This window comes from Rhodamnia argentea, chromosome 6 (genome assembly GCF_020921035.1).
Source record: "Rhodamnia argentea isolate NSW1041297 chromosome 6, ASM2092103v1, whole genome shotgun sequence".
NCBI lineage: Eukaryota > Viridiplantae > Streptophyta > Magnoliopsida > Myrtales > Myrtaceae > Rhodamnia > Rhodamnia argentea.
The window spans coordinates 17,471,639-17,489,120 of NC_063155.1; the positions used below are offsets into that span (position 1 = coordinate 17,471,639).

Consider the following 17,482-nt stretch of genomic DNA (forward strand, 5'->3'; position numbering starts at 1 on the left):
AATGAAAGGAAAAATAAAGAAGGAAAAAACAAAAACAATAATAAAAAAAGAAAAGAAAAGAAAAACAAAAATTGTAGAAAATTTCAAAATATTATTTGAGAAGTCCACATCGGCGTCGATCGTACCATGTAGATAGCAGGCGTCCACGTCGGCGATTTCTCGCCAAATTTGGCCAAATGAACTCAATCAGCAAAAAAATGTGAACAAGATTACTGTAGTAATATTACGCGGAAACTAATCGGGATCTTGCAAAATAAGTCAATGCGAAAAGCCTGGAGAAATAAATGAGGAACGATAAAAGACTCTAGAAATTACATGGCTCGATCCGAATGTCTACATTCAAAAGAAGAGCCAGCAAAAATAATACACTATAATCGGAGAATCGGAGTTACAATCGCTTAATATGCTCGTATTTTCTACATCTAAATTATATCCAAAATCAAAATATTTATAAATAAAACAACTCTCAAGTAAATATAAAAACTATTGGACCAAAAAAAAAGTAGATATAAAAACTCACGTACAAAATCTTCGCGTGTTCAAGAGCCCGCCTTTTCTATTACCTCCCGAAGCGCTCTCTTCAGCCTTTCGGACGCCGCTGTGCGGCGCTCTCCATTTTTTCGCGGCGGGGCTTCTGCTTAAAAACCACGATTTCTTTCACTGTGCGGCACTTGTCTTTTCGAAGTGTCAGGGAAGAAAACCAGCAGGGCAAAAAGCCTTCTTCATTTACTTTCCTGTAATTTCCTCATGGGCCCCACAAAAAAGGAGGTGCATATAGAGACATAATAAAATAAGTGTGCCCCTCTTTTTTACTCGCGACCAAAATTAAATTCAACGTAGGTACATCGTACACTGGCTCAAATTCAAAATATAATTTAATAATTACGATTAAATTATTATAATTAAAAAATTTAAAACTGAATTAATATAATTATAATAAATTTAAAACTTTTCTTGATACTTTTCTTACTTATAAATAAATACCCATCAATGACGTTTAGGACGCTCACAAAAAAGTCTCTATCCTCTAGCGTTCTTCATTTCTATAATATGTTACGTTCTTTGTCGTTTGAGAAAGAGACGAAATGGTGGTGCTTATCTTCATGGTTTTTGTCAACTGTATGGCATCAATATCTGGGCGTCATAAACTCGCGTACCATTATTGTATGCTTCTCAATCCGCCAACCGCATTTGATTGCCAGACGAAGAAACGCAGCAGTTAAGGTTAAGACTCCGAATATGAATTAACTAAGACTAGTGGCTGACTTGATAAAATTAGATGATATTATGACAGTCGTCACAGAATAGAAACTACACCGGTAAGAACGCGTTTGTATTGGCTATACCCAATGTATGTGTTTGGGCTGCATTTGTATTGGCTATACCCAGTAGTTGCGTTTGATCGCCAAACGAAGAAACGCAACAATTAAGGTTAAGACTCCAAATATGAATTAACTAAGACTTGTAGCTGATTGGATAAAATTAGATGATATTACGAGAGTCGTCGCTGAATAGAAACTACACCAGCAAGAACGCATTTTGATAAAATAAACTGTTGCGTTTTTGGTTCGGTAACCCCTCGACCTTTCCAAGTTGAGCTTATAAATTCTAAATAGTAGTGGTGATAGACCTGAACCCATCCAATCCATAACGTTTTGGTCACTCATAGAAAAGTCTCTACCCTCTAGCGTTCTTTATCTATATTTGCTCGGATGCCTAAATCTTAGAAGACGGCGAAAAGCAAAATGTCTCTTGGGAGATCGACAATTCCATCCCCTTCTCCGAATGAAGGAACCGGCCCCGCGATCCGACGTAGGTCGGCGGGTTATCATCCGAGCATATGGGGCGATTATTTCCTTAAATATGCTTCTCCATCCACCTCATTGGTCTGGGATTTTCCTTTCATCTTCTTATTTTGTTTTCTTGCGGTTGCATTTTGCAAACTTAGGCTCCGTTTGTTTAATGAAAAACAACGTTCAGGAAAATGTTTTTCGAATTTTTCAGTGCTTAATTCGCGGAAGATAAACAAGTTAAGCAAAATATTTTCTACCCATGAAAAATACACGTTCAAAAGTGAGGAGAATGTTTTTCTCTGTTTTTGAGAACGTTGAAACATTCCCTCATCTTTCCTCCTTTCATTCTTTCACATTCATTTTCCTTTTGATTATTTCAAAATAAATTCCAAATGTTTTAAGCAATTTCTATTATTAATTCTGAATAATTTCATTTTTGTTTTGTTTTCCTTGTTTCTTTTTCTTTTATTTTCATTTTGATTTCCTTGTTTTTTCTTTCTTCTTCCAGTCATCGGCGACCAGCCATAGGCAAGGACGAGCCTCGCCGGCCTTATGCGAGGCTTCACCTCGCTAGATCGGGTGAGGTCGAGCTCAACCTCGTCTTCGGCGAGACTAGAGTGGGCTCGCCTTGCCAAACCCGGCGAAGTCGAGCTTGCATCGGTATTGAGCGAGGTCGACCCTCGCAAAGAAAATCAATGCCCGAGGCCTCGCTCGATCGGCGAGGACCGAGGCTCCACCTTGCCCGGGCCGATCACCAGCGACCGGCCAAAGAAGAAGAAAAACGAAATATTATTAGAATGAGTGTGAGGAGGAAAATCAAACTGAATTTCCTAATGTAGTGGTTGATGTTTTCTAGTTCATTTTAGATTTTAGCAAAACAGGGGAAAATATCGTCATTTTTTCAGAAAATTGACTTAATAAAAATCATTTTCCAAAAACACGACATTTTCTGCGACACAAACAGAGCAAGATTTCGATTTTCTCCGCCATTAGACAGTAAGGCTTGGCAAGCTGTCCGACCATTATAAACCTACTCGTGCTCCGGTGGCACCACGTAGGAGCACCACCACTCTCTCTTTCTTAGCTAAAGAACACCATAAGTGCCAAAACTTGTGTACCACACTCGCTTTAATGTCAATTTTTTTTAAAAATGATCACTTAAGTGTCAATTTTTTTAAAAAAACGATCACTGATCACTTCATTGCCAACTCTAATTTGAGCTGATGTGGCTCACCGGAATCCGACGTGACCTATTTTTATTAATATTTGAGTTGAAGTGGCTCCCCGGAGTTGGCATTGATGTGTGTGTTTTTCAAAACATTTGGCAATTAAGTGATTATTTTTTTTATAAAAAAATTGACACTTAAGTGATTGTTTTGCAAGTTTTCGCACCGAAGTGATAGTTTTGAAAGTTTTGACACTAAAGTAAGCATCATATATAAGTTTTGACACTTGTAGTGTACTTAAGCCCTCTTTCTCTGTACGTGCACGGAATTGTTGTTTCTATTTTTCTCCTAAAAAAGTCTCTTGTAGGTCCTATGTCCGGTCTTCAATCCTTGTGCAGTCACTTATGGGTTTAAAAGGACTCTCATTCGACCATAACACTTTTGCATTTTTAGTCCAAAACAACTCTTAAAGCTTCACCAATCCCAGGATGTCCTCCATTGCGAGTATGAGTTGGGTATTGATAGGGTTAAGCATGGGTTACTAGATTTATGTTGCATGGAAATGCCTCAAAAATGGTTAAATGGACAAATTTGAGTCAGAACATTTTTAACCCAACCCACCCTATGAAATATCTAAATTAAATACACAGATGGGATCATCAAAATAAATTTTATATTTTACAAAATATGCATCTCATGCTTGCTTTTATTTGAAATAGAGTATGATATATTTACAGGAGTTCAAATTCCTTGGAAGAGTGGAGGAACGAGTGGAGGAACCGAAAGGAGAGGTAAGGAAGATGCTGATTGATGTCGCGGACAAGCCTTCACAGATGCTTCTCTTGATTGATCAAATCCAACGCTTGGGAATTGAATACCATTTTGAACGTGACATGGATGAGCAATTAGAACAAATTCACAAAAGTTACTCCCGACTTGATCATGCAGATTTTAGGGGAGATGACCTTCACATGGTTGCTCTTATCTTTCGATTGTTGCGACAACAAGGTTACAATATTTCATTGGGTATGTCTTTGATTTAGTGAACCAATGTGGAAGATACCATAAAAGTCCTATCGCTCTATCGAATTTTAGGAGAAACAAGTAGCAGAAAATTAACCATGCATACTCCCTTCCTAATTTCTAGTCGATTACGTCTTTTTCCCATGTTGATTGGTGGCACGGATGTCTTTAACAAATTCAAAGATAGTGAAGGGAACTTTAGGGAATCACTCATCGGTGATGTGGGCGGATTGCTTAGCCTATATGAAGCTTGCCAATTAAGGTGTCATAGCGATTCTATCTTGGAAGAAGCACTTTCTTTTGCTACAACTTACCTTGAATTAATCAATGAAAACAAAGTGAGCACTAGTCTTGCGAAACAAGTGAGTCATGCCCTAAAGCAACCACTTCGCAAGGGGTTGCCGAGGCTCGAGGCGAGGCATTACATTCCACTCTACCAAGAAGATCCTTCACATGATTAAGTCTTGCTCGCCTTGGCTAAACTAGATTTCAACTTACTGCAAGAGCAACACCAGAAGGAACTTGGCAAGATTACAAGGTTCATTAACTTCATGTGATAGCATAATCTGAATTTAGCTTCTAGGGCTATGTTTTAACAATGCCCGTACTATCGATTTTTGGTGTTGTTCCAAAGGTTTACTTGCCTAGTTTCATTTCACCCTTCTAGATGGTGCTTTTCAAAGTCCTTTACAAGTGAAAATGGGAGTTTAAACTATGCGAAGTCATCGAGCTAAAGTACTTTCGATAACGCTTATGTTTGTCTAATCATAGGTGGTGGAAGGCCATAGATGTTCCGAGGAATTTCCCATTTGCTAGAGACAGGATTGTGGAATTGTTCTTCCGGATCTCGGGAGTATATTTCGAGCCAGAGTTCGCCTTGGCCAGAGATATACTAACCAAAGTGATCGCCTTGACTTCCATTCTCGACGATATCTACGATGTGTATGGCACGTTGGAAGAACTTGCACTCATCACCGAAGCAATCCAAAAGTACGTAATCTGCACTCTCTATCTCAAACCTCTGAATTTGATCAATTTTGTATAGAGTCAAGTGGCTTATTTTTTTAGGACTTGGATTCGGGTGGGATATTGATGCCATGGATGGACAACCAGAGTATATGCAAGCTTATTACAGGGAGCTTCTCCATCTCTATGAAGAAATTGGGAATGAACTGGCCATAGAAGGAAGATCGTACCGCCTCATCTATGCAAAAGAAGCCGTAAGCATCATTGGTACACTTTACATGCGTCGAACGCGCTCTTTATTTAGAAATCCGACGTTGTTGTTTATGTTCAATTTCTTAGATGAAGAAGCAAGCAAGAGCGTACTATTAAGAAGCCAAATGGTTCCATACCAACTACACACCAACATTGAAGGAGTACATACCCCTTCAACTAATAACGACTGGCTATGGACTGTTATCGACTACATCACTAGTGGGAATGGGTGATGTGGTCACAAAGCATACTTTTGAATGGGCGAGTGGTGACTGCAAGATTGTGAAGGCTGCAGAAACTATCGGTAGGCTCATGGATGACATTTCCTCCCACCACGTATAGTGAAAAACATAATTTTCCTCGGATGATCTTATGAAATTTGATTAACCACCACTTAATCTAACGACACCAATGTCGTTTGACATACGATTTGAGCAAAAGAGGGGGCACTTAGTGTCTGCGGTGGAGTTGCTCATGAAAGAACGCAGTATGTCGGAGCTAGAAGCTGAGAAGGAAATCCGGAAAGGAGTCATTGATGCCTGGAAGGACACCAATGAAGAGTTTCTTCGTCCAACCGCGGTTCCAGCACCGGTTCTCACACGGGTTCTCAATTTCTCGCGGGCGATGGATGTGATGTACACCAACGGAGATCACTACACCCATTCTGGAACCAATCTCAAAGGTTATGTTACATTGCTCTTCGTTAGTCCCTTGCCGATGTGAAGTCTGGACCAAACGTCGTCACACCAAATAGGTAACTGAAAATCAACAGGCTTTTCCGGGATGTATGAGGTAAACTATCATTACTAGTATGCACTTTCATATTGATTTGCGTGATGAAAGTCATAAATAAACGATGCATATCTGTATGGTGTCGTTAAGTTTGCAAGTATAGTGTATGATGTAATTGTAGTATTTCAATAATTCCTAGCGCTTTGATGTCGAGGTTAGTAAGTCTCCGTTCGAGTACTTCACGAGGAAAAAAAAAAGCATGTTATATTTTGGCTGTTCGTCCATGGTAGGGTGTGTTTGAGAGGCGAAGGGGTGTGTTAGAAAGGCACCGTCTCCTTATCAATAAAGAAAGTTAATAACTTCGATGACACATGTTCGAGAACAAAGAAACTTACAGAGAAACGTGCATTCTCCTCTCCATCAAATAAACACACAAAATGCATCCATCGTTACTATGAGAAGGCAATCGGCATTTTGCCTATGGAACGAGAATACTTTCATTGTGATTGTATTCAGATCATTGTGGAGTTGTAGATTCGTTCGTTCCGTGCCGGTGATTCAACCAATATCCTTAGCAATTATGTTGCCGTGCATCAAAAAGCTTAGACCTTTTCTCCAGTGAATTCTTCCAACAAAACATAAATAAATAAACACATGACGTCAAGTTGATTCTTCGTTTCCTTGTTGTATGTAATCTCATCTTGCAATAATAAGTTTGAGATAAATCTGAAAAAAAAAAAAAAAAAGGGGTAATTGTGAAGATTGCCGGAGCTTTTATAGTGTGGTATGGTCATGAGTATCACTTGATCCGCTGGCCATAGTCAACCACATTGTGTGGTAGAACTTTACTGTTCCATGTCTAAAAATATTTTTTTCGAGCCAGAAAGTTTGAATAAGTTCGAAAGTGTTAAAAAAAAATGTATTTGTGAAGAAAATTACCCGTGTGGCTTCTTTTAGTGTTAACTTGTTTTACCAACACGTTTACAAAGTTACCCAACCTTTACGGTAATTTGCAAAATTAGCAATTTTTGTACTACTTTGTCCACTTACATTTGGACAATGTACCTATTAAAATATTTCTCGAATTTGAACCGAAAAAAGGACAATTTCCTGATTTAAGTAAATTTGCTTTTTTGAATAGGTTTTCTAATTGATGGTTTCATATTCAGAGAATGCTGCTATTTTTTATCTAATTTTTACTCTTTTGTAAGAAGTGGTTGTTCTTTATGAGAGTATCAAAGAGGAGTTTTTGCCTATGAGTTACATCACTATTGTTTGAAGCCAATTAAATCTTGTAAGTAAGATCTGTTTAATTCCTTTGTGAGATTGAACCCTCCTCCCCCGACATTTCCATTTTCCAATTATAAGTTAAAAGCCAAAATGTCCTTCTGGGAAGATCACCTGCAAATTATAAGCTACTTTGAAAAAAAGATAGACGTAGCATATCAATTGAAATTAAAAGGAACATTTGCGAAAATGTGGCCTACAAAATGCTTGAAATGATCATCAAAATCAAAAGTTGAGTGCCATTGCAATTTCGTGGTCACCAAATGGGGTCGAAAAGATAAACGGGTGATCATCCGATTGGCAAATCTAAGGTTGAGAAATTAATAGCCATGACAATACTAAAAGCTATTAGTTGGCGTACGGCAATTCAAAAACTGTTCTTCCTCAATATTAAGGAGTTTTGGACAGGAATGCTTGTCTGTTGAGGGTAGAAAAAAAAATTAGGCAGTAGATTGCTGGATTCACACCACTGTGAAAGAGCATGTAATGAGTGGCTAAACAATCACCACCAGGAATACATCTGAAAGAGTTATAGCTGTGCAAAAGAAAACGGATTACCATTCGAATTAACTTGAGCCTCTCGGTATAGCAATGTACCATCGACATCTACTTCCATGCGTGTCGCTCCATACTTCACATCATATCAGCAAATTCCATCAGGAAACAATACAATTAGAGGTTTCCTGGCCTTGATATTTGAAGGGACTCGGAACAATTGAAAAAGCAGGAGAAAACATGACGACAAGACCTCTATGGCATCCAACTGTAGTTCAGCATAAACAATCAAGGTTCAAGACCAATTGGTTGATGAGCTTAACTCAAAAGTGCATGGGCAAGTTTCTGAGCTAAAGGCCAGGTAACAAAGAAGGTCCCCTATTCAAGCACTCTCCTCTTTCATACATACCAAGAAGAAAATAACTTCTTTTGCTTCCTTAGAAGTACGATGCATAAGATATCTGAATATAATCTCATAAGCAAAGAAAAGTAGTCACAAATCCAACACCGGCCAATCTCCCGTGTACTTCACGTGGCGCTCTTCTAGGATTGAGCAAGGACAAATAAAACAACAAAGCTAATGAACTGAAACCGCACGAGCAAAAGCTGTCACAAAAAGTATTCAAATGCCATCCAAGTGGGAGTGACACTCGTCGAGAAACACCCAAAGACGACAGAGGAAGAAATCCGAACCTTCTCAAGAGTTTGTACCGCTCTTTGATTAGCAGCCTTATACTTTTCAGCCTGCACCAGTAGAAAGTAGAGCAATTTACTTCCTCATCCCAAAAACAAAAGGCCCAGTACAAAATAGAACCCAGAAATTTACATCCACCAAGCACAACGAACTCACAGCTAATCATGGAATTCTCACAGCTCATCAGCAGATTGCATATTCTTATACTACAGGACACTGAAAAATGCAGGCCATTTCACAGAATGAAATCCATTCAGCTCCTTCAAATCGATCGCTTCCACCACATATCGATCAACGGTAGAACATGCATGCCTTGGAAACTCCACGGAGCACACAGCTAGAATTTTTCCAAGTTTTCGATCTCAAATTGGAAATTTCAAGAAATTACCAGATCATGAGGAGTGAATATCCACTTGGCTCGGTGAGTCGAGGTCTGGAAATCTGCCATTACGACCACGGCGAACCTTGAGGGGTTTTAGAGAGAAGAGAGTGAAAATGAAAAACCCGCTTTAGCTCTCGCTTTCGCCCAGCTGATTATATTAAAAAAAAAATAAAAACTAATCATGTTGTTTTTCACTAATTATAAGGGATAGAAAAGTTTTCATTTGCTAAACTGCAGGAAAAATTAGCAAAAAAAATTCTAAACTTATTTTAATTTTATTAATTTTATTTTTTTTATTGCCGATTCAGTCATAAAATTTTTTATAATTGTGGCAATTCAATTCATCTAACTTCCAACCAAAAAAAAAAAAAATTCTAACCAACTTTGAGGCCGGCGACTCATATTTTAATTTTTTTGTCTTTTTGTCTTTTTTTTTTCTTCTTTGACCTCCCCAACCCCTGGCGGGGGCGAGCCTCGCCTTTGATAGGTGACATCGGCTTGCCATGGCCAAGTGAGGCTCAACCTCAACGTGGCTAGCGATGGCAAGCTTAACCTAAGGCAACCTTGCCTGCCATTGCCTTTGGCCGATCGTTGGCAAGAAGAAGAAGATAGAAGAGAAAAAGAAAAAACAACATAATTAAAAAAAAATGAAACAATTAGCGTCTACATCAGTACCGGCTGACTAAATTTAGTCAAATGAACTGAATTAACATACTTGCAAAAAGTTTAAAACTGAATCAGCACAATTACAATAGATTTAGGATTTTTTTTTATAATTCTCCCGGGAAGAACTATTGATATGATAGTGGGCTCTAGCCCAAACAACACTAATGGGCTTTTTCATGCTTCCAGTTCGGGCCCATAAAAGCCCATTACCAACTTGAGGATTCGATCGGTTTGGTTGCCCTTTGGTCGTAGCTGGTGTAGTTACGCCACCTGCACTCGGACAGCAACAGTAATTCCTCGTAAAATCTACTGGGCCTTGACACAGAGTTCGACTGGTATGCGAAGAAGATGCCACATCTTGTATTCCACGACCTTTTGGTCACCTACTGTTAAGAAATGACACTACCTATTTCATTTGATCTTCTCATTCTCTGTTGAATGTACTGCATATTGCTCAAGCCCGAATTTAAAGAACTTTCGGTCCTACATTCGGTGCGTTATCATGTGCTTGCCATATGGCACGACACTTGACATACTGCCTTGTCGTGTGGCCCACCATATATTGATAACGCAAAAAATGTAGATCCCTTTCATTTTGTTACAAGGGCTTAGTATAAAAATTAAAAATTTTCCGAAAGAGAAAAAAAAATAATCATACATTTGAAAATCTCAAGCCTCAATGTGCCTGACTTTGGTACCACAAGTCGGTATCTTTTCTCCCGAAACTAAGTCACGAGGCCAAGAGGAAGGAGGATGATCGAATCACTTCACTGTTTCCACCGTGCTCTCTCGGAGATATTACCTTAGATAAGCAGACAATTAGAAAGACCCTATTCCGGTAGCGTCATTCCGCTCCATAAGGGATTCTCATGCAAAACTACTTTACCCGGCATACGTACGTGAATTTGCTCGAATTTTCCGGAAGCGACAAACCGAGATCATCGTTCAATGACCCGCCTTCGATTTCCGAAGTCATCGGAATCGCCGCCCCTGTCATCCTTGTGTGTGTTAAACCTTCCCCGCTGGTTGTTCTCAAATTTCCCCGATCCGGGACTCTTGTAATTCCTTGAACCATCCGATCTTCGATCATTCCTCCACCCACCGAACTCATCTGCTTGAGGTCGGGGACTATTATAATTCCTTGAACCATCGGATCTCCGATCGTTCCTCCGCCCATTGAACTCATCTGCTCGAGGTCCGGGACTCTTATAATTCCTTGAACCATCCGATCTCCGATCATTCCTCCGCCCACCGAACTCATCTGCTCGAGGTCCGGGACTCTTATAATTCCTTGAACCATCCAATCTCCGAGCATTCCTCCGCCCACTGAACTCATCTACTCGAGGTCCTCTGCTTTTGATACCTCCACGTGCCCCTCTTAACCGCCCATCAAAGTCGTCATCCAAAAAGTTGTCCCTATTACCACGCGAGCCACGCCCATCAAGTTTGCTCCCTCTTCTATTTGGTTCCATGTCTTTTCTTCTAAACTTGGTTCTATGAGAACTGGCATATTCATCTGATTCGGAGTCAGAAAAGTGAGAATTCCTCCGACGTCCTACTTTATCAGAAAATTTACCCGCTTTACTTCCCCGCATCCGTAAGTCCTCGTCCGAATCATCGCCTGAATCGAATACAGCCCGGCCTCTTCATCGAGCCATAGCTCAATCCCCCGAGTTTACCTCGGGAGGACTTCTACTCGCCTCTATTTCTAGAATCGGCAACGTGACTAGATCTCCAATTAGGACGGACTGAACTCTCATCCTCGGAATCAAAATCAACTTCATCATCATATGAACCAGGAACAGAGGGCCCGCGATGTAAGGGTTTCAATTGCCTATTGGGAGAGGGTAACCTTGGTTTTTGTCGGGCAAGTGATTTATTGTCTACGTCTCCATCTTCGGACCCGAGTCCCCTTCAAACTCGGAAAAGTCTATTGATGACCCATTCCTAACCGGTGGATTATTCCGTGCATCTAGCTCGTATCTGTCCACGTCATCTTCCTCATCATCAAAATCGTCAAAACCAGTACGAGAACCGTGATCGGAATCAGAGTATTCTCTGTTAACAACTCTTGGGAATTTATTATCACGACGAAAATCTTCTTCAAACCCTTGATGATTCCTCCCCTGCTCCGGGCTATGTAAACAGGAATCTTTGCCCTTCATTGACGAGTCTGCATACTCAAAAGCAGCAACATCTGCTCCATCAGATTCATCATCATCAAAATCAAAGTTCCATGCATTAGAGACTTCTGGGCGGCTGGCAGTCCTCTCCAGCCTTGTCCTTGGATTCTGATGTCTTTCCTGCAATTTGTCTTCCATGAACTGGTCAGGCGGGCGCTTGCAATCGCAATGGAAGCAGGCCGTATTTCTCCGGTAGTTTAAGAAGTTGCACCTACCAGAAAACATGGACCAGGACCAGTGTGAGCTATGTAAAATGCACAATTAGTATGGACCGTTCATTCAGTATATTGTAAAATTAGTAGTGCGTAGGCACATCTTCTTGGATCTCTGTACACATTGAAGATTCTTCGACACTTTGCTCATTATATCTCAACAATATAATGAATAAAAGTTACTGTAGTAATGAATAATTATTCCAATATTAAAGGGATGGGGCAATTTCCACAACTTTTCAAGAAATGGCATGTAAACAACTTAAAATTGCATGCTAGATGATGCGACAATAAAGCTCCAACAGCGTTGGCACCATCAATACAAAAAAAAAAAAAAGGTCCAAACTCAGGGAGCGATGGAGTCTGGCACCATGACTTTGAAGCATATAATCTATGAATAATCACTGCAACATTAAAAGGGTGGCGCAAGTTCCACAACAAGTAAAGAACTGGCATGTAAATATGAAAACTTAAAATTACATGATAGATGATGTAACTGTAAAGCTCCTAGAATGCCGGCACCACTCAATGCAAAATACGCAAACCACAAATTTTCAACTAATCTCAGAGTAACTTACTCTGGGCATTCCCATTCTCCTGGAAGCAGCTGTCTCTTTGGACGCTTTGCATCACACTGTAGGCACACTGTATTCTTTGCAAAATTCATGAAGTCACACCTGAAACCACATTAAAAAATTTTAGCACCTTCAGGAAAGACCAACTTGGATATATTCATGCATATAAGAAACATAACCAAACAGAAAAAGGTAATAAAGATTCTATCTTTTCAAAACGGTAAGTATCCAGCATCATTCATCTCTTCAGACACTGCAAGCTCAATGTAGCTAAGTTCATAAGAAGATCTCACGGGATGGGGAAATGTGAATAAAAAGCGCAAGAAACGGCTTTAATTTAAATTTTGTGGAAATCACACCAGGTGTCCAAGTATTAATATTATGCATATGAGTGCCATACAGAAGTGTTCAGCAGAACCTATTGAAATTGTGGTTTTAATTAAGGAGAAATCCTACATGGTAATACGAGTGTAAGAAACAAGTAAAGAATCATACTTAGAACATAACCAGTCTCCTTTCTTCATTTCTACATCATCCCGTCCAACTCGTCTCTTTGGAGTTGGTGGAGGTTGTTTGACCTTAGGTGGAGGTCTTTTGATAACTGGAGGGGGAAGGTTTGGATCAATAGGAACTGCACTCAACTTAACAACCTGATGAAGCAACTTGCGCACAACAATTTTCACAGATTTTTGCTTCAGAAGAGGTTTATTTGCCACTAAGCCATGGGCATGATCAAGACCAAATGTAGCCAAAACTCGCATTACATCAATCGTTCGTGCCTCGTCCTCTTTGTTGGTCAAAAGATATGCTTTTTCACAGGAGCTCCTCAGATTGCAGGAACTACACACCTGCAAACTAATCAGTTATATCCAGAACATATAGAAGTTAAAGAAAGAGACAATTGCATGCAAGAAACTGAAGATGGAGGAAAAAAAGTAACAAGTAAAAGATGCAACTCTTACATCTCCTTCATCAAGGTGCACATGCTTTCTCAACAGTTTGGCAGCCATAACCACCTTCTTGTCAGCACTAGGGCATCCATAACCAACAAGAATTTGAATGTCCTGTCTCGACAATGACCTGACATCAATTTTACCTCAGCCATCATTAAACAAGGTGCTATATTTAGAAAGACTTTAGTGCAAAGGCAGTTAACAATCTCAACCCTACTCAGTAATATGAGTTGAGATCACCGAAAGATCCAACTTGGATTGGCTCGAGTGTCAACTTGGTTAGTGCTCATCTTATTCTTCTTATATTCAGGAAACTACACATGAAACCACTTAGTGGGATCATTCTTGATGAAAAGAATTATTATTCATTGGAAAAATCTGCAGCACTATTATTCAAATGAATATCAAGCTGAAGACCTGATGCAGGCCTTTTTGCCAGAAATTGACACTCATTTCCACATTGGAAATTTTTGTTTTTTCAAAATAAACTCGGGAAGTGCATTGTGAAAACATCACATGAATTGTCTGTGGCTTCAGTTTCAAATGGGAAAACTCGACTATGTAGCTCTAGGTGACCCACATTCACCAGCTCTTCCTTATTAAAATCCAAATTAGAGATTTCAAACTTTATTGGCTAGAAAGGATACTGATATTTCCTAGAGAGATGGCAATTAGAGAGATCTAATCTGAACCATTCCTCATATAAAATTAAAAAAGTGGAGACATACTCTCCTTGGCCACTAAAACCCTCAAGCCAAGAAACCTAAATATATTCCACATTTTCAAAGTGCTCATGTAACCTCTGATGTTACCAAACATTCTAGTCACTACTACACAAACAAAAGTATTTTGCTGCAGACAAGTCGTAGTAGCTGGATATTCATTTGCAGCAGCAGATAAATAGTCTACACAACACACAATTCACCACAAAAACTCAAAAAAAAAAAAAAAAAGCAATATAATGTGCCCCAAGAGTTAATCAACAAGCAAAACATGATAAGAAGAACTCAAATCGAACCAGCATAATCATTACATTAAAATTACTTTCAGTCATTTCACTTCTGTTCAAAATGACCCACATTTGGGCCGAGTTGTCGGTTTGCTGAGTTTTCACTGAGAACTACGAAAACTTACAGAGTATGCCACTGTGTATATAAAGAAAACCTCATTAGTCTTTCTTAGTTACGAACAGCAATTGACAAAGTTATCACATTTGGAACGTCTCGAGAGGAACTTTGCTATCACATTAGATATTGAGAGTGCGAAATGCTTCAATCATCACCGCCACACACCTCAAGATGTCAAACCGGTCTTTCCCAAAATTCAAGCAAGCCGTCTGAACAGTCTTGAGATCGGCATTACCATCGAAACGCTCCTCCGGAATATCTTCTACCTCGAACCCCGATTCCCTCACCATCCTGTCCTCATCCTTCCTCCTATGATCAAAGTAATTCTGCTGCACTAGCCTCTCCATCAACTCAATCCACTCTCTCCACGGATGCACCAACTCCACCTCCTTCACCGACTCCCCTCCTTTGGAACCACTCACTCCACTCTCAGGCGAACCCACTTCCTCCCTCGAACTCCCATCCTTACCATCACCATCCAAGCTCGATGCCCCGGCCGTTCCCGCCGTCTCGGCGCCCACGCTCTGCGACAAGTGACCGTTCTTCGCCTCGCGCCAGGCGCGTATCCGCTGGAGAGTCTCGTCCTTCTGAGACCGCTCGCGCTCCTTCTCGATGGCGTCGATCTGTTCGAACACAAAGCTGAGGCGAGCCGAGAGGTTGGACGGCTTCGGCGGCGGCTCCGGCGAAGGAGCCGAGGGAGAGGAGGAGGAGTACCGTCTTCCGGCGAAGAGGGGGTAGGGTCTAGGGGCCGGGCAAGGAGGGGAGAGGCGCTTGAGGATGAGGAGAGAGAGTGGGGTTCGTGACATCGAGAGAGAGAAGGGGGTGCTAGAGAGAGAAAGCGAGAGGTTTATTTAGGGTTTAAGTCATGACGTCGTCCATGAATCTATCACAGTCAGTCTCACGGCGAAGCAGAAGCGGGGCGGGGGAAGAAGACGAACCTAAAACCTCATGGGCCTTAGTGGGCTTGTTCTGAAAATGGGCCGAAGACTAGTCATATAGGAAATAATTGGGCTGGGCTTTCAATTGTCGAAATTAACCGGAAATTGAATTTTTTTTTTTTTTTGGTCGGAAACCGGAAATTGATTCAAATACACAAATTATATAAAAAGAAACAAAAATCAAAGTTTAGTGCATTCGATAATTGAGATGTAAATTTTTTTTTCGTGCCTGAAATATATCAAAGTTCATCGACGGGATTGCGATCGACCGGGAGAAGCAGCAAGGCTACACAACAATCACAAGTGAAAATGGCAGTGTGGATGAGATGAAGCTACAATAGGGCAGCCTCTCCTCTTATAACTTCAAATGTTTGGAGCAAAAGACTGCAATTCGATTCAACTGTGCTTTTTAGTATTATACATTAGCCGATAAACTGTCGTGATTCCAAATTCACGACTAACTTTTTTTTGTTTTTCTGTGTCGTACGCAAATTGACAGATCCTTTTACATCCAGACAATTCACTACTCCTCAAATAAACTCAAAGTCCCATCGATTGGTTAAACTCATTTGCTTCGAAAGAACCCCAGTGTGCTTCAGGCATCCTTTCTCTGCTCAGGCCTCGCCACAGGAAGTAGGCGGATGAGTCCTTCGTTGTCCGCTTCAATGGCTGACCATCAACCTGGGCCTACATGTTCTTCTTTTCCCTCAACCAACATCAACCAACATCAAATGAATTGACGGATTTGAGGGATAAAAGGTACCGGCGACTTTTCAGATGACTGCACAATAACATACTGAGGGTGCGTTTGGTTAGCTTTTCTCAAGGGGCTTTACTCCTCCAAAGCCCCTTTGGAAAAATTTGGGGTGTTTGTGGCAAACAGAAAGTGAATCACCGACAATTGACAACCATATAAATGTAATTTACTAAATCAATCTTTGGTGTGTTTGATTAATTGCCGCTAATACAAATGAATGAATGAATGAAAGATATTCTCATCGTTCACGAGAATATTTAGATGAAAATTGATGCCAACAATGAACAACATCTCTCCTTACCAAAAAAAAAACAATGAACAACATCTCTTATTGATTAATTGCAGAACCAATCATTTCTCTAAGAGAATGTTCTCCGAATCATTTATTTTTCGGATTTGTCAGATTCACGACTTTTGATACCTCGGAAAAGTAGTTCGTATTATCGCCCGTTAGCCGTTGATGTTGGGCTACAGGTCCGTGAAGTGGTGGAATATCTTCACGCCGGACCAGTGCGACGCGATGAATCGGCTCGTTTGCTACTTCGCCCTTCCTCTCTCTTCTCCTACGAGTTCGCGGTCCATGTCGATCCCTGGGATTACATGTTCATTGCTGCCGACGTTGGTCTCCAAGGTCATCATAGTCGTGGTGGTGCTCGCGTTTTGGGGCCAAGTGCAGCACCAAGGCGAGCTATGGCTGGTCCATCACCAGCTTCTCGCCGCCGTGCACGCTGACCAACTCACTCGCCGCCGGCGTCCCCCTGTCAAGGCCATGTACGGCTCGTTAGGCGTGGACCTGGTGATCCAGGCGATCGTGTGGCTCGCGATTATTCTTGTGGCGCATTCTGTATCATTCTTTATGTAATCTCTCTCTAGATCAAGCTCTTCACTTTCGACCAAAAATAAAAAAGAACAAGCTCTTCACTGGTGGAGGAAAAAAAATGTTTTATTTTCTGGCACGCCATTATGGATTGGATTAGCCTTTCTAGTGGGTATCCTTAATCCTCTCATCTCTTGAACCTGTTTGGTCCAAATCCAAAAATGAAATGACCCCTCCTACGAATTCTTTCGAGTACTTCGCCCTCGGTCTAGACGCTCTAGATATCAGCAGATGGTGTGTTCTCAGTCCACGTCCCTTCTCAATTTTTCGTTTATGTTTTGCAGAAGGATGAAATGTCTTGATACAGAATATAAAACAGACATTAAACTGGGCTTTTAGTACTGCTGAATGAGTTTGATAGTGTCAAATCTTTAAGATAAGTGGATGAGATGAAGCTACTATAG

General features: G+C 40.6%; 3 protein-coding genes and 1 pseudogene across 3 annotated transcripts; 2 read left to right on the forward strand and 2 right to left on the reverse strand.

Annotated features, from left to right (window-relative positions):
- The first annotated feature begins 1,745 nt into the window (after positions 1–1,745).
- LOC125315444 lies at positions 1,746–6,177 on the forward strand (annotated as a pseudogene).
- Positions 6,178–10,394: 4,217 nt separating this feature from the next.
- Positions 10,395–11,051, reverse strand: LOC115733747 (putative carbonic anhydrase 2). Its single transcript, XM_048280694.1, has one exon. The coding sequence runs from the start codon at positions 11,049–11,051 to the stop codon at positions 10,395–10,397; it is 657 nt and encodes a 218-aa protein (XP_048136651.1).
- Positions 11,052–11,190: 139 nt separating this feature from the next.
- Positions 11,191–15,429, reverse strand: LOC115751671. The gene is made up of 5 exons (XM_048280438.1): positions 14,672–15,429; positions 13,389–13,506; positions 12,922–13,274; positions 12,430–12,528; positions 11,191–11,850 (listed from the first exon to the last, which is right to left on the reverse strand). Exons 1-5 carry the CDS (start codon positions 15,310–15,312, stop codon positions 11,340–11,342), a joined length of 1,722 nt encoding a protein of 573 aa, XP_048136395.1. The 5' UTR covers positions 15,313–15,429; the 3' UTR covers positions 11,191–11,339.
- A 1,232-nt stretch (positions 15,430–16,661) lies between these two features.
- On the forward strand, positions 16,662–17,063 carry LOC115751672 (auxin efflux carrier component 5-like). Its single transcript, XM_030689623.1, has one exon. The coding sequence runs from the start codon at positions 16,662–16,664 to the stop codon at positions 17,061–17,063; it is 402 nt and encodes a 133-aa protein (XP_030545483.1).
- Positions 17,064–17,482: the final 419 nt, after the last annotated feature.